This window comes from Hippichthys cyanospilos, chromosome 9, assembly GCF_059441005.1.
Source record: "Hippichthys cyanospilos isolate Australia breed blue-spotted pipefish chromosome 9, RoL_Hcya_1.0, whole genome shotgun sequence".
Taxonomy (NCBI): Eukaryota; Metazoa; Chordata; class Actinopteri; order Syngnathiformes; family Syngnathidae; genus Hippichthys; species Hippichthys cyanospilos.
In genome coordinates, this window is record NC_142377.1 from 14500652 (window position 1) to 14519508 (window position 18857).

At 39.8% G+C, this 18857-nt stretch overlaps 5 protein-coding genes and 3 non-coding genes across 9 annotated transcripts in view; 2 read left to right on the forward strand and 6 right to left on the reverse strand.

Annotated features, from left to right (window-relative positions):
* Positions 1–921, reverse strand: part of camk1b (calcium/calmodulin-dependent protein kinase Ib) — a 29433-nt gene extending 28512 nt beyond the window's left edge. The window contains exon 1 of the mRNA XM_088423377.1: positions 756–921. The gene's annotated coding sequence lies outside the window, so the exon portion shown is untranslated. The remainder of the gene's footprint in view (positions 1–755) is intronic.
* A 1697-nt stretch (positions 922–2618) lies between these two features.
* On the forward strand, positions 2619–8622 carry nek4 (NIMA-related kinase 4). Its single transcript, XM_088424322.1, has 15 exons — positions 2619–2882; positions 3355–3621; positions 3706–3903; positions 3980–4087; positions 4176–4330; positions 4476–4614; positions 5638–6219; positions 6295–6345; positions 6626–6763; positions 6852–6989; positions 7182–7248; positions 7388–7547; positions 7653–7870; positions 7942–8075; positions 8163–8622. The coding sequence occupies exons 1-15, from the start codon at positions 2796–2798 to the stop codon at positions 8259–8261; spliced, it is 2541 nt and encodes an 846-aa protein (XP_088280448.1). The 5' UTR covers positions 2619–2795; the 3' UTR covers positions 8262–8622.
* A 228-nt stretch (positions 8623–8850) lies between these two features.
* On the reverse strand, positions 8851–9825 carry spcs1 (signal peptidase complex subunit 1). The gene is made up of 4 exons (XM_088424324.1): positions 9692–9825; positions 9349–9408; positions 9178–9264; positions 8851–9104 (listed from the first exon to the last, which is right to left on the reverse strand). Exons 1-4 carry the CDS (start codon positions 9725–9727, stop codon positions 8979–8981), a joined length of 309 nt encoding a protein of 102 aa, XP_088280450.1. The 5' UTR covers positions 9728–9825; the 3' UTR covers positions 8851–8978.
* A 525-nt stretch (positions 9826–10350) lies between these two features.
* On the reverse strand, positions 10351–10422 carry trnag-ucc (transfer RNA glycine (anticodon UCC)). Its single transcript has one exon. It is a non-coding gene; the product is annotated as a tRNA-Gly (tRNA).
* A 409-nt stretch (positions 10423–10831) lies between these two features.
* On the forward strand, positions 10832–14696 carry glt8d1 (glycosyltransferase 8 domain containing 1). Its single transcript, XM_088423567.1, has 9 exons — positions 10832–11092; positions 11205–11303; positions 11638–11848; positions 12007–12124; positions 12778–12862; positions 12941–13053; positions 13181–13347; positions 13425–13537; positions 13680–14696. The coding sequence occupies exons 1-9, from the start codon at positions 11083–11085 to the stop codon at positions 13868–13870; spliced, it is 1107 nt and encodes a 368-aa protein (XP_088279693.1). The 5' UTR covers positions 10832–11082; the 3' UTR covers positions 13871–14696.
* On the reverse strand, positions 14697–18698 carry gnl3 (G protein nucleolar 3). 2 transcript variants are annotated; one of them, XM_088423566.1, is made up of 15 exons: positions 18594–18698; positions 18444–18502; positions 18226–18366; positions 17683–17799; positions 17513–17593; positions 17305–17440; positions 17131–17231; positions 16694–16835; positions 16302–16389; positions 16026–16203; positions 15819–15961; positions 15492–15628; positions 15264–15412; positions 15026–15080; positions 14697–14933 (listed from the first exon to the last, which is right to left on the reverse strand). In XM_088423566.1, the coding sequence occupies exons 1-15, from the start codon at positions 18604–18606 to the stop codon at positions 14833–14835; spliced, it is 1641 nt and encodes a 546-aa protein (XP_088279692.1). In that variant the 5' UTR covers positions 18607–18698; the 3' UTR covers positions 14697–14832. The 2 variants fall into 2 exon arrangements, with proteins under 2 accessions (XP_088279692.1, XP_088279691.1); XM_088423565.1 differs by having other exon boundaries at positions 16694–16838.
* LOC148419048 (small nucleolar RNA SNORD19) lies at positions 15695–15770 on the reverse strand. The gene has a single exon (XR_015866783.1). It is a non-coding gene; the product is annotated as a small nucleolar RNA SNORD19 (small nucleolar RNA).
* On the reverse strand, positions 16921–17056 carry LOC148419049 (small nucleolar RNA SNORA47). The gene has a single exon (XR_015866780.1). It is a non-coding gene; the product is annotated as a small nucleolar RNA SNORA47 (small nucleolar RNA).
* Positions 18699–18857: the final 159 nt, after the last annotated feature.

The following is an 18857-nucleotide window of genomic DNA, read 5'->3' on the forward strand; positions in this document are numbered from 1 at the left end:
CCAAACGTTATGTTAGATATTCTCTGGAATGGCCATTTCTTGACTGATCACATAATGTTGAAAAAAAAGTGATTGATGATTTTTAAATGTTTATTGCATAAATACTAGTATGGGTTATGGCTAACTGAAATGTAAACAAACAGAAACCTTATGGTTTCTGTTGTGCAAAAATAACAAACAAACTTGGATGCAATATCATCATATCGGGCAATATGACCTTGCAAGTTCAGACTGGTGCAAAAACTACACAAGCTTCTTACTTTATATAGCCATTAATAAAAATATAATTCCATAGGTCAAAGGCACAAATGGACTTCCCATTTGTTCACTTGCCAACTCCTGACAACAAGACGCTACCGGGGGTCCCTAAATGTCAAATTCTTGCACCTCTTATACAAACTGCAAATCTGCTCTATCAATTGATAAGCCGATGAGGGAGGGGGGAGACCGTGAAGAAAGTAAAATAAACGATACTCGAGGTCATGTTTGAGGGACAGGCAGGAGAATAAAGACGCCGGGTCATGTTTACCGAGACGTCATCAGACTTGAGGATTAATAAAGCCGCTTATACAGTAGATGTATGCGAGGGCTACGTGCAAACTGCAAACGCTCCTGCTTGTTCCTCGTAGAAATTAAAGCGAAAGCACCACAAGTCCCAAAAGAGAGTGCTTCTTCTTCACATGTCAACGACTAAACACACGACATCTTTTTCCAGCATGCACGTGTTTAAAAGTAACGGTGGAAGTCCGTCCTACCTGCTGCGTGCCAGAAAGAGATGTCCGGTTGCAGAGATCCGCGCGCTTCTGTCCCCAAGCGGTTGACTTGCCACCGCTTCCCTCTCTCTCTGCCAAAGGGCGGAGCAACTGGTGGCGTCACGAGGAAAGGGAGAATTAAGCACCAATCAGAGGTGGAATTGCGGCATACAGGTAAAAGCTTGCAACGCTATTGGTCACCTCGATATTTCCACCTGTCATTCGTATGAGCTAAGTGGAATGTGAGATGAAAGAAGACTCCATTACATATTTTTATTATGTCATCAGGTTATACTTCGCCTGTCAAGTCGACTCTCACGAAAGCTCTTTAACAATTATTATATAGTTAAATCAACAACGTTTAGAAGATTTTAATTTTTGCTTTGTATCTCATTATCACTTATCATGCACATGTGCAGTTGTGAGCCATCAGAACCAGCATGACAACCAGGACACTTAGGTCGTCAAACCAGCTGCTCCTGGAAGTCCTTCGGTCCAGGCTTGCTACTTGTGGTGACCGAGCCTTCTCTGTGTTGGCACCAAAGTTATGAAACAGCTTACCATTTCAAGTTAGAGCTGCTCAGTCAGTTGAACATTTTAAATCGTTGCTAAAAACCTATCTCTTCTGTCTGGCATTCACTCCATGCTAGACATGTAATCTTGGCTCTGTCTGTCTGTCTGTTCTAAACTGTTTCTTTTTAGATCCTGTTTTTCATTGATTTTATCACTGTTTTACTCATTTATTATGATATTTGTGCGAAATAACTTGTTCTATATTTTAGTATTTTAGTAATTGTATAGCACTTTGGTCAGCCCTTTGATCTTGTTTTTATGCTTTATAAATAAACTTGACAGCAAAACTTCCAGACCCTGTGACAGGTATCACCAAAATTAAGTAGTAATTAAGTATAAATAGAATAAATCCCCCCAAAATCTCTATGCTGATTGTCAACACCCAGAAAGATAAAACTTTCACAAAAACACAAGTTTTAACTCAGTAGAAACACGTGGCTATTTTTTTTTTGTCTGATATTTGAAGCGTATTCCAATTTGCTCCAGATGATATATCGCATATTGCACAGTTTCGTGCTTTAATATCATCCAGAGACCCAGGCTATTCATTTGTGTCCACTGTTGTGTCCATTTTTTCTCAGCAACACAGGTTAATCACATCCCGCTCAAACACATGAAACACCTCTGGAAATATCCCTTATTGAGCACATAACAACTTAGTAGGGTCGCCCAAATGAGTCAAACGATATACTGTACAAAAACCCAATGTCCACTACAGTGCACATAAATGAATATGTTGATGCTTCAGAGCAGATTGCTTGTTTTCATATATAAAATTGATAGTAGTGGTGTTAAAGGGTGGATTAAGTCCTCACGGAAGTCCCCTCCAGGTAACCAAAGTGCACAATGAAACCTCATCAAGTTATAGTACATCTTCTTCGCATTTGCCATTTAGCTGCTGCGTGGTTGATGTGTAGCTAACGTTTCATACTGTATGCCACTTTGTTGTCATGGATCAAGTGTTTACATCTTGCAGCAATGGTTAATGATTTGGTTTATAGGCTGCATTCGATTATTAACACTTTTAACAAAGCAAACCCATTTTAAAGGCAGCACATTTTACAGATTAATGTAGAACAATCCCCACAAAAACCACACAAAATTAACTTATCTTTTTGCATTGTCAGGTTTCACATGTTTTTTTTCCACAAAAGTGCTTTGGGTGCCACCTACTGCCTAAAAAATTGCTTTATTGCAGTTCCTTTTTGGCCGCTAAGCGGCAGTAGCTTCCATTTGAGTGTTTTGTGGCGCTTCCAGCCTTCTTCGGCTGCCACAGTTGCCTAGTGACTCCGCTGATGGTTTCCTGCTTTTCAAAATCCCGTCCTCCCACTACGCTAGTGTCCAACTTTTAATATGATTTTTTCCGACTTTCCAGCTTCCTAATGGGTCGTATAAACACGTATCTCCTTGAAGCGAATGTTGAGCGACTTCTGTGAGGTTCGGCTTGGTTATGAAGAGTCTTGAAGAAAGATGGATAATTATATTTTTATCAGGGTGGTTGGGAAAGGGAGCTACGGGGAGGTGAACCTGGTAAAACACAGAACAGACCGAAAACAGGTGAGATGAGTACCTGTTGGCACGCTAAATTATTATAGTTAGGAGGATTTTAGTTAAAAATAATAATCAAAAAACTTTGGGTACAGCCAGCGTAGCGTAGTAGTTTGTTTACGTGCATTTTGATTGTATTATGGAGTGAACCTAGCCTGATTTGAACTATGAGGTAAACGTCGTGCTTGCCCCAAATAATTAAATAGATTGATTGATAAATAAGTCATTTTGTAGCAAGTATTTTGCATGTTTAATTTGTACTCTCGTGCGTTTCTCTCTCACATTTCAAAAATATTCAGGTTCGTTGGAGACTGTAAGAATGGATAAAAAGGGAGTGTGAATAATGCCTATCAATTTTGTGTGTCCTGCTGGTGAAGCCCACGTGGCTGAATACTGAGTGAACCATGTTTTCAGTATACTGTACATGTGTTTGAAATAAAGTCTGGTGATGCATCAACATGACATATTTTCTACCCTGCAGTATGTGATAAAGAAGCTCAATCTAACCACCTCCTCAAAACGGGAGCGCCGGGCAGCAGAGCAGGAGGCTCAGCTTCTGTCCCAGCTGCGACATCCCAACATTGTTACATATCGGGAATCCTGGGAAGGAACGGACCGCCAGTTGTACATAGTGATGGGATTCTGTGAAGGCGGTGACCTCTATCACAGACTCAAACAGCAAAAAGGAGAGCTGTTATCAGAAAGGCAGGTAGTTGAGTGGTTTGTCCAGATTGCCATGGCACTTCAGGTATGTTGCATGTACATGTGAAGCCAAACGGTGAACGCAAACAGCCCTGAGTCAACTTTTTTTTTTTTTAACACTCTCTTTCAGTATCTTCATGAAAGGAACATTCTTCATCGGGACCTTAAAACACAGAATATATTCCTGACCAAGACCAACATAATCAAAGTTGGGGACCTCGGCATCGCACGAGTATTAGAGAACCAGAATGATATGGCCAGCACACTTATTGGAACTCCTTACTATATGAGCCCGGAGCTCTTCTCTAATAAACCCTACAATCACAAAGTATTCTTTATCTCACCTTTCATTTTTTTTCTTCATGTAAAAGTTTGATAATTTTATTTACATTTCCTTTTTCCAGTCAGATGTGTGGGCCCTGGGTTGCTGTGTGTATGAAATGTCCACACTAAAGCACGCCTTCAATGCCAAGGATATGAACTCACTGGTCTATAGGATTGTAGAAGGGAGGGTAGGTCTAGTTTTAAGCATCATCTGTAGCATGAGCCCCTATTACCTGTAACTCTGCAATGATGTATAACTTTTTTTTATTTTCCCAGCTACCACAGATGCCGAGTAAGTACGATCCCCAGCTCGGAGAGCTGATCAAGAGCATGCTGTGTAAAAGGCCCGACGACAGGCCGGATGTCAAACTTATCCTGCGGCAACCTTACATCAAGCGACAAATTGCCATGTTCCTGGAAGCCACTAAGGAGTAAGTTAGAAAGACAAACTTAGTTGAAATTTATCACCATTTGTTTGTTCATTGTTTTGCTTTGTCACTGTGCTCAAATAAAAAAAAAAAAAAGTTGATAATAACCTCTTCCAGTTTCTTATCCACTTGTGTTTTTGTTGCACAGAAAAACTGCTAAATCAAGAAAGAAAGTTGCTGGTGGCAGTAGTGACATCAAAGATGTAACCAATCTGGCGCAGGTTCAGCCGAAACCTGAGCGACGACCTCCGAGTCCTCAGCTAGAACCTGTTCCCAGGTTGAAACAGGTCGGTGAAAAAAACCCCAAAGAAATAGCACATTAGAAAGTATTACGACACTCAGAAGAACGTGCCTTTCCCTTCCAACGTGAGATCATAAAGGCGTGAGATCATAAAGGCATGTATGAGTTTGATGTGCGCCATGACCTCAACTGTCTTTGTACAACAAATGAGTCACTATCATCATAAGGCGCCTCAAAGAGGACTTCATTTCACCCCAAAAAGTTGAGATTTTCAAAGAAGCTCCATAATCAATGTATTAAGGAGACAGAATTGTTTGTTGTTTGAGTTCCCACCCTTTTTTAAAATAAACTGCAAGCCGCCAATATTCATACATAAAGCAAAATATGCAAGATTTTTGGCGGTTTGGAAAATGACAGGCTGGATATTTATGGATAATGTTAGCATTTAGTAAGCACATCATGGACATTAGCAACATTATTCAGTTAGCAGGCGCTGTACTATTTAGCAAACACATTTAGAAATTATGAATGGTTCTATATTTTAAGCTTGATATCATCCAATTACACGCCGAACCATAAGTGTAAATGCTTATTATGCATCTATCCACTGTTTCAGCGTGCATTGAATAAAGATAAAATGCTGCTCATAATGTCACTGAAAACATTTGGGGGTTTTCTAGAGAAAAATTACCCAAATGACAGGGTGGACATCAATTTTAGAGACATGTATAAAGTGTTCAAAAATATATAAGTAAAACTTACTAGTCCATACATATGTTGTAAGTTGAATACACATTATCAAAAGGACTTACTATATTTCAGTTGAATTATTGTACTGGGATGTGTGCAAACATTTACTCATAGGATTGAATGAATTGTATTTTCCATTTCCATTGCTACATAATGCATATTATCACTACAATGAACACTAATTCATCACTGTAGCCATAAGATGTCTACACATCTACATGGGTTATGTTGACAGAGCATTTTATTAAATAATTTAAATCACTGAAAAATATCATTATGCAATTTGGATAGTCATGTTTTATGTTTATTCATTCTACAGAAAGACAAATCACAACTCCCCAAAACTCACAATGGTCCCACAAACTGCAACCCAGTTCAGAAGACTCCACCTCCCAGATCGTCCTCACCCGATGTCCTTGAAAGCAGCATTACCTCCATGGCAACCATCAGTAAAATCCAAGTTGAAATGAATCCACAGGTGGATGCAGATGTAATGAAGAGGCCATTAGAGACACCCCAATTAGTTCTAGCTCACCACCAGGCTGAGAAAACGGAGCCCTCTCTCCCTCCTACATATGTTAAGCCCCCTTTGAAGCCCCCCTCAGCAGCTAGCAAAAGTGGAGTTGATGAAAGAAAAATATCCAATGGGTTTCGTCCGTTTCCGGACACCGTTTCAGCCTTTGACAAAAAGGTGGCCAATAATGATGAAAAGGATGACACAATGGAGCTTCTTAGAGAAGCTAACATACTGGAGTCCAAACTAGAAGTGGGGGAAAAAATAGATTCAGAAAAGAGATCTGCACACAAAATCACCTTGGAAAAAGTGGAGGTGAATATGGCATGTAAAAATGATTCTGTGAAGTCTGTCAATGTAGCTATAACACCACATGCAGAAAAACAAGTAAGTACAGTTATTAATAGAGGTGTATTCGTTATGTATGTACATAAGTATCCTCATGTTTTGTTAACTTTTTAGGATCCTTTTGAATCTACTGAAAAGCTGCTGCAACCATTCCCTCCAACAGTTGTAAGAAAACTGTCCTCATTCTTTCGTATGTTTACAAAGGATTGACTGTAACACAATGTGGCAATAGGTTGCGTCATGATCCAATCAATTTGCTCTCAATTTGAAAAGAAAACATTTTTCTTGCTGTCACCGACTTAAAAAGCATTACATTGCTGATACCTGCAGGAACTGTGTTAAATTCCTCCTGAAGTTCAATCACATACCCCCATTTGAAAACTACTGATTTAAAAGATGCTCATGTACTCTATGGGAAAGTGTTGATTATTTTTTGTCTGTTAAGGAACCATCTGAACAAGAGTTTCCCTTACAAATCGACACAGAAAATATAACAAGCACTCCGGTTCTCATCGCTCAAGAACCCGCTCTCTCACTTGAGTACAGTGGGACGGACACAAGACAGACAGATGATCAGCCTAAGGTAAAGTTCAAAAGGTCAATCAATTCCTCCCAACAAAGTTTGTTTTAAGAAAATCATTTTGTTAGGATATGTATCTTTTATCATTTAGGCTAAAGCACCCAGGCCTCTGCCTCCACGTCCCGTCGAACCGCCAGTAGAACAGAGGAAGAGAAGCGCAGAGAGAAAAAAATCAAATGAGAATGAAACATCTAAATCTTGTGAGAACGGGTTGTTAAATCTGCCAAAGGTACAGTAATGTTTCCCTGTCCTAAAAATAAAGGTCAGAATTTTCTTTAGGTATTATACATGTGAGTGTGAATGATTGTTTTCATCCAATATTTCGCCTATTGCTCAAAGTTAGCCCCAGATCATTTGCAAGCGGATGGATCATTAATGATATCGATCGATCCAGACAATGAACCTAAATGTTAACTTTCAGGACCGCCCTTTATCTGCCAGAGAGCGAAGAAGACTGAGGCACTTGAAAGACACTGCCGGCCAATCAGGTACTGTCCTTCTATGGTTTTAGTCCTCTTTCTCAAGAACAACTAAATAATAATCGGTACGATTTACAATTAGGGGCATTTTTGACAAAAATGACATGCTGGATTCAACATTATTAAACTATGATAATTCCTACTCCAGCATCCCATGATGCTGCCGCTTCCAACGCCCTACACTACATCACTCCAGTTTCCAACTCCATCTCAGACTTTATTAGTGAAGCCCAGCGGGAAAAAGACGAGGACGAGTACAGTTCTTCCACAAGTTCCACAGAGCATACAGAAGGTGATGGAAGGGAAAGGTGAGGTGCTACAATGGAGAAAGATTTCAAAATACGCTTCAAGGTTTTTTTTTTTTTTTAAAGAAAAAATGACATCAAACGATCAACACTGCATGTGTTGCGCAGGAAAGCCGAATCCAAAGACATGCAGGATTTAGTCCACATGATGACCCAAACTTTGAGGATGGTCGGTGGAAAGGACATGAACGAGGTGGACCAACATGGATCTGGCTCCACGTTGTTGCCAGAATTCAAACTTAACAGGAAGTACAGGGACACCCTGGTGCTCCACGGCAAGGCGAGACAGGAAGCCGAGAACTTGTCACTGGGAGAAATCCCAATAGGTCGGATTTTTACGGTCAAACTGAAGTTGTCAACATTGGGGCCTGTTTAACAATATTTTCCATTCCTAAAGACTCCAAGTCGGGTCCTGCCAAGTTCAGGAGGGCCATTGAGCTCCTGAGAACTGATGTCGTGAAGGGCCTGGGGGTCAAGCTCTTGGACAAAGTCCTGGAAATCATGGACGAGGACGATGATGATAAACGAGAAGTATGTTTTTAGAAATGCCTCCAAAAAATGTACAACATTGAGACTTAATCTGAACATAGATCTAATTTCTTTTGACTTTCACTGCAGCTGTGCCTTCGTCAGCAGATGGGCGATGACAAATACAATGCGTATGCCGTGATGGTGAGACAACTGAAATTCTTTGAGGAGATGGCCTTTGAGGTTTAGGAAAAGTGTAAGACTTAATTGTTTCTTCGCTGTGCCACTTCCTGTTATAAAGATTCTCATTTATAAATGTTTTTTTACATCGACGCCATGCGTAACAATAAAGTGTAAATAACTGTTAAAACATTATTTAAATGCTTAGCTTTATAGTTCAGTATTTTTCCAATTTCTATGCAAACGTCTTCATTTAGAAAAGATTTCACATAACTTGCTGTAATGAAGCACTTAGTTTGTTAATTTATGTTCCAAAGGTATCATTAATGTATCTTTTGAGAATTACTGTTCTCATTTGTGTTGTACACAATGTTTTGTAGACACACAATCATAGATTTTAATAAAACAATCCTTTGATCATTCTTTAAAATATTGACATTTTTCATCGTTCTTGTAGCATTGTAATACAGTAAAGAACCCCCTTCCCTCTTTATGCACAAAGTGATCTTTTGCTAAGAATTTTCATTTTTGCATACGCTTGTTTGTGTGGCTGTAGTGGCGCTGAACATTTTCCTTTAGCATGCATCCGTGTAATAATGCAGTGTTTAACACACATTGTACACACTTCTGAGTGTTTTGTTCAATAGTGACAACTGTACCACCTGCACACAAATTTTATTAGACAAGTATCAGACTGTAACACATGGGTTGAGATAACCCAAAAAACATTTCCAAAGTAAAATGAATGAATGACAAATCGATAGCCAAATGAGAAGTGGGATTTAGTTATTTATGCTTCTTTTTCTTTTGACTCTCCTGAGGCTTTTGGTTGGAATCGGCATTGCTCTCGGGTACAACTGGCTGCCAAGGCAGGGGATTCCTTCTGTACATTGGCCATGGGGGCAGGGTCAGCTTCAAAAAGACATTAGCAAAATTAAAATTACACAAGTACATTTACAACAGTCTGAAAGAAAAAAAAACTCACAATGCAGGAGACAACAAATCCAGTCAGGACAATGTAGACTGTCCATCCAAATTGTTGAAGGATCAGCCCATAAAGAAATCCAACCACCTAATAGGATACATCGCAATTAAGGTGAAAACAGGAATGATGAGTTGATCTAGTTGCGTTGTTATACTGTAGTTGCATAATTACCGCAGTGACGAGGATTATCCCTTGGAAAATGTGTTCGGCCAGTTTCTGGCCTTTGTAATCCTTTAACACAGAGGAATCAACATCACAGTTCATTCAACCCTTTAACATTAAAAAAAGATGGGGATTTATAAGCGATCAAGCAATCCAAGGAACGATTCTAAACATTACTGTAACTAAACAAATAACAGTTGAGTTAGATTGCCAATAGCATATTCATGTTGCACTAAATTTCCGTTTGTTGAAGTTGTAGAGCGTTGGCTAGCATCATAAATTACACCACACTTCTAGCTTGCTCAGACAGGATCTTAATATGACACACCGGCATAAACCCGATCATATTTACCATATGCGTGGGAATTGACTTAAATATTGACAGCATTTTTCTTCTGCTCCGAAAAGCCAACGCAATATGAAGAAGAGATACGTCACATCAAGGACCTATTTCTTCCTTTAGATATTTGGAGGGTGACAAAAAAACAAATTGATTCAATTCCGCCGCCTACTGGTTAGGAGTGTGAACCAACACTTAATATTTTGGTCATCGTCTCTCAACCAGACGTTGCGGGTTCGATCCTCAGACATTAAAACTTGTCTCTTAATCTCTGTTGACCTGCGACCATTAGCCGGCGAATAATGGTACCTCACGTAAAGTTGCTATCTTGAATTGTCCTGTTTTTCTCAATACAGTATTTCAATATAAAAAGTCTTTCAATAAAAAAACACGTTTAACTTTTCAGACTTAATTCGTGATGCCAACATTTTTAATCATAACCTCATCGTAGGTCTTAGATTATGCGAGATGCATTTTCAGTGATAAATGCACGTTTAACTTTGCAGACTTGATGAGTGATAAAGCCATTTTTGTGTAAGACCTAAACTTAGGTATAAATTTGCTAAACGCATTTTCAGTTGTTGATTCGCGATAGTCAAGTCACAAGTACGGCGATTTAAATGAAATGCAAAATTAGCCAAACGCTTTCAACCGGACAAAGAAAATGCAACTGCGTTGGCCGGGAATCGAACCCGGGTCAACTGCTTGGAAGGCAGCTATGCTCACCACTATACCACCAACGCGTGTTAACAGTATCTGTAGAAAACTACTTTATATTATTTTACAATATCAATGGACTCGAGGTTTTGAAGTCCGTTTTGTGCACATTTATTTCACACAAGCCACGATATAGGCTATTATGTTATAGAGCTTATAACGTTATAAAGAAAATAAATTCTGAGAAAATAGAATCCGGTGACGCAGCGCGCTTCTGTAGTACATAGGGCTAGCGAAAATGTTGCCGGTCAAACAGTATGTATTTCATTTCAACCAATTGACATAAAAATAGCTATGATTAAGGATAAGACAATGATTAAAATGTTGTTATCCCACGAAGATTTTTTAAATTATCATTCATGCGTAGTGTAGCAGTCTGTCTACTTTTAATTGTAATCAGGCACGCAAAGGGCGACTAAACTGTAGGTGCGATAGTAGACGGTGTTGCGTTGGCAGTTTGGTCGGTATGTTTGTTTCTCATGCAGCTGTTTTTGTTTTGGAAATATACATCTTTAAGGGTTTTCTCGTTTACATGCATTTGGGCGGTTAAAAGCGCTCCATTTTGAGAATGTTTTTATTTTATTTTTTGAGTGCATTAGCCCACCACTTAGGGAGCAAACTATAACGTGGCGTCATTCTGTGAACATCAATATTGTCTGTTATTCAGAGGATAAACGCACAAGGCAATGAGGAAAGGTTGGTGCAATCCAGCAAAATGTTTGTTTTTGGCAATAGGACATTTTCCCCTCATTTCAAAGTTATCTTTTGCGTTTTGTTCAATGTGTGCGCTGTTAATTTTGTCTTCCAGTAAACGTGGTCATCCTTGTGCTACTTGCTGTAGCTTTCCTGATCGTTATTCAACGGAATCTCCTCAACCTCAGTGACTTTTTACACAAAGAAATAACACGTAGGTGTTTTTTTTTTCCTCCACTAGAATTTATTCCATATAGTCGCTTTTCTCTGATGCCGTTTTACTTGTAATCCCCGCCACCACATGTACAGTTTTTGCCCACTAGTACACAATTAAACAATACTGGTAAACTGTTGCATTTGCACAAATGACAATAGTAGGCAGTAGTATTTAAAATGTTTTACGCCATCCATTCATTCAATTTCAATGGCTGCTTATCTTCACTAGGGTCGCCAGTAGACCATAATTGCATATAAAGATGTTAACAAATCCTCCTATGGGTTTCAATACTTAAACATGAATTGTAAATCCCCAATGTGCTCTCTTGCAGACTCAGGGGTCATTCTTCCCTTTGAGGCAGAATTGTCTCCAGACCTTCGAGTGGATTTGGAGAGGCAAGGGGATGAAATCCCTGTGGTCTTGACGGCTGCTGAGGAGAGGCTCGGTGCTGCCGTGACTGCCATGCACAGCATCTACCAGAACACCAAAGCCAACGTCATATTCACCATTATCACCATGAACGACACAGCCGATCACCTAAAGTAAGACTGTTGAGCAATCATTTACTTAAAACACATCGCTAAATAAAATACTGCGGCAATATTTCCAGTATTACTGTGCTTATGTTTTTTTTTAATGTATTATACATTAAAAACACCTTGAGGTTTGCATTGTCGCTGTCAAACTGTGATGTCTACAGGATGTGGTTGAGTGCTCCAAGGCTAAAAAGCATCAAATATAAAATGGTTCTTTTCAAGCCTGAGCTACTGACTGGCAAGATAGCAAAGAATCCTCAGGCGATGGATGCTACAAAACCAGTGAGTCCACCTTATGTATATTTGCACTACTTAGTGTGTTGACCTTAACCCATGTGTAATATTTAGACCATTTGAGACATTTTCTTCTATGTATTTCTTGTAGTAGTTAAGCCAAAAGATGGCACACTCCTGGGAGTATAATCACTAAGTTACTGTGCCATGTTCAACTTTAACGTTGCCACCATCTGTGTGAAATGTCAGCTCCCTACTGTCTTCTTTCAATGCTTTCCATTTGATACAAAATGGCCTTTACAAAGATCTAAAGCATGCATACAATTTAGTCTGAAACAGAAAATAGTGCCTGGGGGAAAAAAAATCTATCCTTTTTAAACTAGAAACATTTCTGACCTATTGAACTGTTTGATTCTGGGGGAAAAAAAGGGAAATCAATAAACAATAATACGAGTAAAATGATCTATAAGATTAACGCGGGAGTAACAATATCTGAAACATTGTAACATTTAAAAAAGTATAAAACATTATGGAGATTGTTTTCTAAATCGCATTAAACATTAATGCATTTTAGAAAAAAAGTTTAAAACCGACTTTGATAATGACAGCGCCACTGCCCCACCTGGTGACGTGGATATGCAATTACACTTCGCATGGCAAAAGCATAATGCAAACTTTGCTCATCTGCTCTTTTATTTCAGCTGACTTTTGCCAGATATTATTTGCCTTTATACCTTCCAGAGGTGGAGAAAGCAATCTATTTGGATGATGATATTATTGTGCAAGGTATTGTCTTTATCTAATCATACCATGACCCAGTTTTCTTGACTTAAAAAGAACCCTAACATTCTTTTTGGGTGTCAGGTGACATTAAAGAGCTGTATGAAACGGGTTTAAAACCTGGGCATGCTGCGGCCTTTTCCGATGACTGTGATTCAGCTTCTGCAAAGGGCGTTGTTCGAGGGGCCGGAACGCAGGTGGGAATCTTACCTTTACCATAACACTGTACATTACATTACTTCTTTTGCCCTTGGATGACAACTTCACAAAATTTTAAAAAGTTTATGATTCATAGAGAAGGTTCCTAATTTGGTTTTCCTATAGAATAACTACATGGGTTTTCTGGACTTCAAAAAGGAGGCAATTAAACAATTGGGTATGAGAGCCAACACATGTTCATTCAACCCTGGAGTCATGGTTGCCAACCTGACCGAGTGGAAGAACATGAACGTCACTGGCCAACTGGAGCACTGGATGGAGCTCAACGCACAGTTAGTAACTCACGCCACACAAATGTGGCGATCATTTCTTCCCACTCAAAGTGTATGCGCTGCTCTTCTCTCCCTAGGGATGATCTTTACAGCAAGACATTAGCCGAGAGTTTCACCACGCCGCCACTTCTTATAGTTTTTTACAAGCGTCACTCTGCGCTTGACCCCTTGTGGCATGTTAGGCACCTTGGTAAGTACGGCGAAGCCCATTTTTATTCATACTCCGCACGCATTTTCAGTTAGGACAATTTTCAGTCCAATATGTTCGACGGCATCACTCATGCCGTGCTGTAAATGTACCATAAGGATTTTTTATTTTATTTTTTTTCAAGGCACTACTGGTGCTGGAAACCGCTACTCGCCTCAGTTTATCAAAGCAGCTAAACTCCTTCACTGGAACGGACATTACAAGCCTTGGGGGAGGGCGTCCGCCTTCGCTGATGTTTGGGACCAATGGTTCGTTCCGGACCCAGTGGATAAGTTCCATCCCGTGCGGAGGCACACGGCAGAAAAATTACACTGAAAACGTGTGAAATGTGGCTGAGTAAGTTAAGCCAGACAGCAGGAACACCCCTCTCAGGACCACAATATAACCTAAGGTCAATTTTACACCCATCAATTTTTAACGCTTACCATTGACTATTGTTATTTATTTTACAATTTTGAGTATCTTAATTTAGAAAATCCATGTGGCCAATTAGAAAGTGAAGCAGCAGCTGCCAAATGTTGTTAAACTTGATATCCTGAAAAAGCTGCATAACATGATCATTTGTGCCAAAACTGAGCTATTCTCAGTTGAAGTTTGTAATAGCAAACTCTGCCTAAATACACTATTTGAAAGGGTTATAGTTTTTATTATGGAGATGGCAGTATTTCACCAAACTTCACTTGTCACAAATGCTCAGTTACCTCAGTTCAATACTTCCTGTGGAAAGGTATCGTGGTATTGTTTTGTTACTTCGGTGTCCATTTTCAATGTCAGTATCAGTGACCTTTGCTGGTTCGGAAACATTACAAGTTGTACACATTTCTCTTCCTGCGTAATGTTTCTGGCCATTTCCATCTGGGATTGAACTCGATACAACAACAATTGTACTCAAATTGCAATTTCTTAGGGTTAACTGTTACAATTTGATTTTTACAAGGTTTTAATTATGCAAGCCACTAAGCAACCACTTGCACATACTGTATTGATTTTAATATTCCATTCCAGGCTGGTATAAATGTATTCTGTACATTCAATGTGTTTTGTAAAATGATCTATTTTGAAACATTTTGGTGACAAAAGACCATTTATTAGCGGTGAGAAAGGTTGTTAACATGTATGAAAATAAATACATTGGCCAGCATTTTAGATGGAATTCTTGTTTATTCCATCAGTAGCATCTATATACAAAATGTTCATGTACAGAGATACAAATTGAATTGACTGCATCAAACCGGAAATGATTTAAAATCTGAAAAGTTGGTATATAGTCAGGAAGTTCATTTAAAATAAGCATTGAAGTCATAGGCATCATCAGTTTCCACTGTGGAAGAGTCGACGATGACGGGCACAGTCTTGAACTGGACATGGTTAACTTTTTCTGGAAAAAAAAACAAAAAAACAGTACAACAAGGTATTTAGTTAGTGTTAGTTCACATTGAGTCAAATGTGAGAAGGTGTAACCAGATTTACCTTTAGGTTTAAGTTTCTCTGGTTCATCTACATTTGTCTCAGGTGTTTGTTCAGGCTGTGCGGGGGAAAAAAAAGAAAAAAAGTTAAGATAGAAAGATAAGCACATGTCTCAGACATTTGTTCAGCAGCAGGATCAGAGTTGGATTAGAAGTCTTCATTAGTGAATCCAGACTTGCATGTTTGTCCTCATGTCCATGCCATGGTGAAAATGAAGTGGTGCTATCACGATCTGTGGTACCTCTTTGTTCTCCGTCCCACCAGCCACTTCCTCCTCTACGGGTTCAACAGCAACTTTTTCTTCAGGGATGTCGCTGACCACCAGCAGACCTGCAGTGGGACCTTGGGACGTAAAACTGATACTGCTGGCTGGGGTTGGGAATTTAACACCTTCACAGAGGAAAATAGTAACAGGCATGTTGTCAACTATAACATTACAAAGTACATGCATGTTAGCTAGCGCCCGTACTGTTGAGAGTATTCTCGTTTCCGGTTTGCAGTAGCTTGCGATCCAGGCTGCTCCACATCTGCGTGATCATATCGTCGGTTACGTAGGCGGGAGGACCCTGTTTATCTGTTGCCTTGCAGTGGTAGCTCAGCTTGGCTCTGGGAAAAATCAAATCATGGCCTTGAGACTTCACACCTGTGGTCATTCTACCACATCTGTCCATCTGACAGTGTTGGATCAGAGTTGGATTAACAGTCTTCATTGTGAAGTCCGTTCAAGCTATTTTTGTCCTCATTTCCACATGGATGGACTGTGGTTGGTAAGGTTAAAACAAACAAAAAAGCTCACCCTGTCCAATCATCCAAAAATGCTATGGCGGCCTGCGTTGCATTGGGGAGGCCCCCCTTTTGCAGGAACCCATGCTTTTTGGCCAGCAAAGTTAGAAACTCCAGATAGTTTCTGAAGTCAGGGACATTGTACTGGAGAATAATCTGAAAGCAGAACAAATGCTCCGAGATGACTTCCTAATCATTTTGTGGCACATTTTGATCGTACCTGAGTGTTGTCGCATTGTTTGAGCAGAGTTCTGGCGGCCTCCAGCACGGTCTCCTCACCCTCCTCTACTTGCAGGCTCCTCAGAGCCATGGTGGCCGCCGGATTGGACGGACATGCCAGTATTCCTGGACTATCTAGCAGGTTCACAGTCTGCGAGATTTGTACCTCCTGCATGGATCTGGAGGGAAGAAAGAAAAGAAAAAGGAAAAAAAAAACCCAGTAGGCTTAGGAGAATCATTAGTAAACGCTACCCAATCGATTAAGCCAAGAACTCACTTTGTGATGCCTTTCTTCATACCAACAATGCATACAGCACTTCCCTTCAGACTATTGATTAGGGTGCTCTTACCCACATTGGGAAAGCCTGGATGGAAGTCAAAGTTCATATTAATTTGCTGCTTTTACCATTTCCTGACTTATGGCCTTTGCAATAAGGTTTGGTATGGCTAAACCTTTGTCATAGCTTGTGCATATCTTGCTTAAATGTCATTAGCAACTGTTTTACACATTTCTTATAACCAATCATTCAGCATTCTGCCAATTGTGCAAAACCACAATTTCCTGATTGAGCTCATTTCAATTTGTTCATTTTAAAAATGACTAATTCACTTATTGCTCAGCCCTAGGACGCGATGATGATATAATTCCTTGTTTCACACATTTCTTACCAACTATGCCCACTCGAAGACGAGAGTTGTCCTCCTTGTTAGCAGCAGCATTTGTGAGCAGCTCAGTGAGAACAGTACTTCCAAAAGTGGCAGCTCCTCTGGATTGATCAAAGATTGCAATAGAGGGCTTGACCCTTCTTTTCTGCTACATTAAAACATAACCACAAATGAGAGAGAACACATTAAAAATACTTCAAAACAACCCCAATAGACAATCAAACTTTAAACATTTGTTCACAAACACACACATTAAGCTCAGCACACAGCCAGGCTATTTCATTGAGTGGTTTGATTGTTAATATTGGAGGGTGTAACCAGTTAGAAACAGCACCACATATGCTGCTTAACCTTCTCAGACCTCCATGTAAAGAACTTTGCAGACCCCCCCCCCCCCCCACACACACACACACACACACACACACAAAGGCTGCCCCTACCCCTTTTTCTCGAGCATTTGTCGACCCTTTGAAGGCCACAACTGGAAACTCCTGTTGTAATCTCTGCATCCACTGTTCCACATTTGCTCTCGGTACCAAATCTATGACAGAATGAAAACAAGCCACTCAATTTTACAGCCAATAAAGTTGGCAACACGTCTTGCCCATGTTTACCTATTTTGTTTAAAACAAAAAGTAATTTCTTGTTGCTCCCCTTCTGGAGCACCATCTCCTCCAGCTGTGGACACCTGCAGCCCATTGGATCACGAGCATCCAGTACTTCGACGACAACATCAGATGCGTCAATGACCTGAAAAGTGGAAAATGATCTGATGAGTTTGTGACAACAACTGGTAAACACAAACCAGGATTGGCTTTTTACCTTGATCAGCTCAGCGCACTGAAACGTTTTAGTGTTCCTTTTTGCGGCGTTCTTTTTTTCTGGATATTTCACAGTGTGATCCTGAAGTGAAAAACAGCAGTGAAATTAATATCAAAAGCTTGCATACTGGACTCCAAATTACAATGCTTTTTTTTTTTTTTTTTTTTTACCTCACGCGCTTTTTTGGCTTTTGGTTCATTTTCTTTTTTTCCAGACTCCTTTTCCTTCTTCCGCTTAGCACGCTCTAGTTTGGCTGCTTGTTTTTGTTTCTCTTTTTCCTCCTCAATCTGAAATCACAGGATGGGGCAAAATTACTGATACTTGTTCAAGGCTTTCTCAAGTCTTCTGTCATCACAAAGCTGTCACGGAGGTAACCTAAGGCAATCATTTATTTGGCATCCTACTTTACACTAGTATCATGGATGACATTTGCATATTTGTATGTTATAAATATTACCGATGACTAAATTCTACCAGTTGAAATCTAGCACTTTGCTAGGAGTGTGTAGTTTTGTCCCTTATTGGGAGCGAAATATTACAATTTAATTACAGAGTTATTCTAGTGCACAAATTTGTCATAAAATAGTAGTGCAAAGTTGAATTGTAGTGAGGAAGGCATCACTAGTAAGACATCTTTAATCTAGTGTGTTGAAATGTTTAACTGGTTAAGAAAAGGAGTTAATTTGAAAGATGTTGAATGATTGCTGACGAACCTGCAGTCTCCTCTGCTCGGCCTCCCGCAAGACTTCCTCTTTGAATGGAGCACTGCTGGGCACTCCTGGATCTTTCTTGGGTCGTTTGCTCAGGCCCTTTTTCTTGGCTTCTTTTCTAATCTTTCTGTTGTGCTCCCGGACCTAGAAAAGCGAAGACAAATATATGCATAATGTCAATAAAATTTTGCTTATCTTCGAAGAATCACATGCGATCTTACCTTCTTTTGGATTTTATACCGTTTAGCACATGACAATCGCTTACTCGCTTTTCTTAGCTCTGTAAAAACATAGATAACGTTTTCAAGCAGCCGGAAAGCTTACATTATTTGTATATTTACTCAACGTGATGTGTGTAAGTGTCAACTTACTTGGTCGCTTCATCTTGGACAGGTATAAATCGTTCTGATGTGAAGTGCTACCTTACACCGTATGCATTCCCACGTGGAGGCCCAATACACGACGTCATTTCCGCCCCTCTTTAATGTTATAGCGCCATCTATTGATCGGGAGGCTCATCGCGGTTCCTAAAACCTGATCTTTAGATTAGGCCCACATTTCTATTATCTTGCTCTATTTTTCCAACATTGAGTGCTTTTGCAAAACACACCAACATAATTACCGTTTTTTTTAAA

Coding starts and splice junctions, on each gene's coding strand:
- nek4 (XM_088424322.1), top strand. CDS start 2,796: ATGGATAATTATATTTTTATCAGGGTGGTTGGGAAAGGGAGCTACGGG. Junction 2,883..3,354: donor ACAGAACAGACCGAAAACAG/GTGAGATGAGTA, acceptor TCTACCCTGCAG/TATGTGATAAAGAAGCTCAA. Junction 7,249..7,387: donor AGACACTGCCGGCCAATCAG/GTACTGTCCTTC, acceptor TTCCTACTCCAG/CATCCCATGATGCTGCCGCT.
- spcs1 (XM_088424324.1), bottom strand. CDS start 9,727: ATGCTGTCAATATTTAAGTCAATTCCCACGCATATG. Junction 9,409..9,691: donor AGTCAATTCCCACGCATATG/GTAAATATGATC, acceptor TCTGTGTTAAAG/GATTACAAAGGCCAGAAACT. Junction 9,265..9,348: donor GGATAATCCTCGTCACTGCG/GTAATTATGCAA, acceptor GTATCCTATTAG/GTGGTTGGATTTCTTTATGG.
- glt8d1 (XM_088423567.1), top strand. Junction 13,348..13,424: donor TGGATGGAGCTCAACGCACA/GTTAGTAACTCA, acceptor TTCTCTCCCTAG/GGATGATCTTTACAGCAAGA. Junction 13,538..13,679: donor GTGGCATGTTAGGCACCTTG/GTAAGTACGGCG, acceptor TTTTTTTTCAAG/GCACTACTGGTGCTGGAAAC.
- gnl3 (XM_088423565.1), bottom strand. Junction 18,367..18,443: donor GGTATAAAATCCAAAAGAAG/GTAAGATCGCAT, acceptor TCGCTTTTCTAG/GTCCGGGAGCACAACAGAAA. Junction 15,629..15,818: donor TTTTTGGATGATTGGACAGG/GTGAGCTTTTTT, acceptor GATTTTTCCCAG/AGCCAAGCTGAGCTACCACT.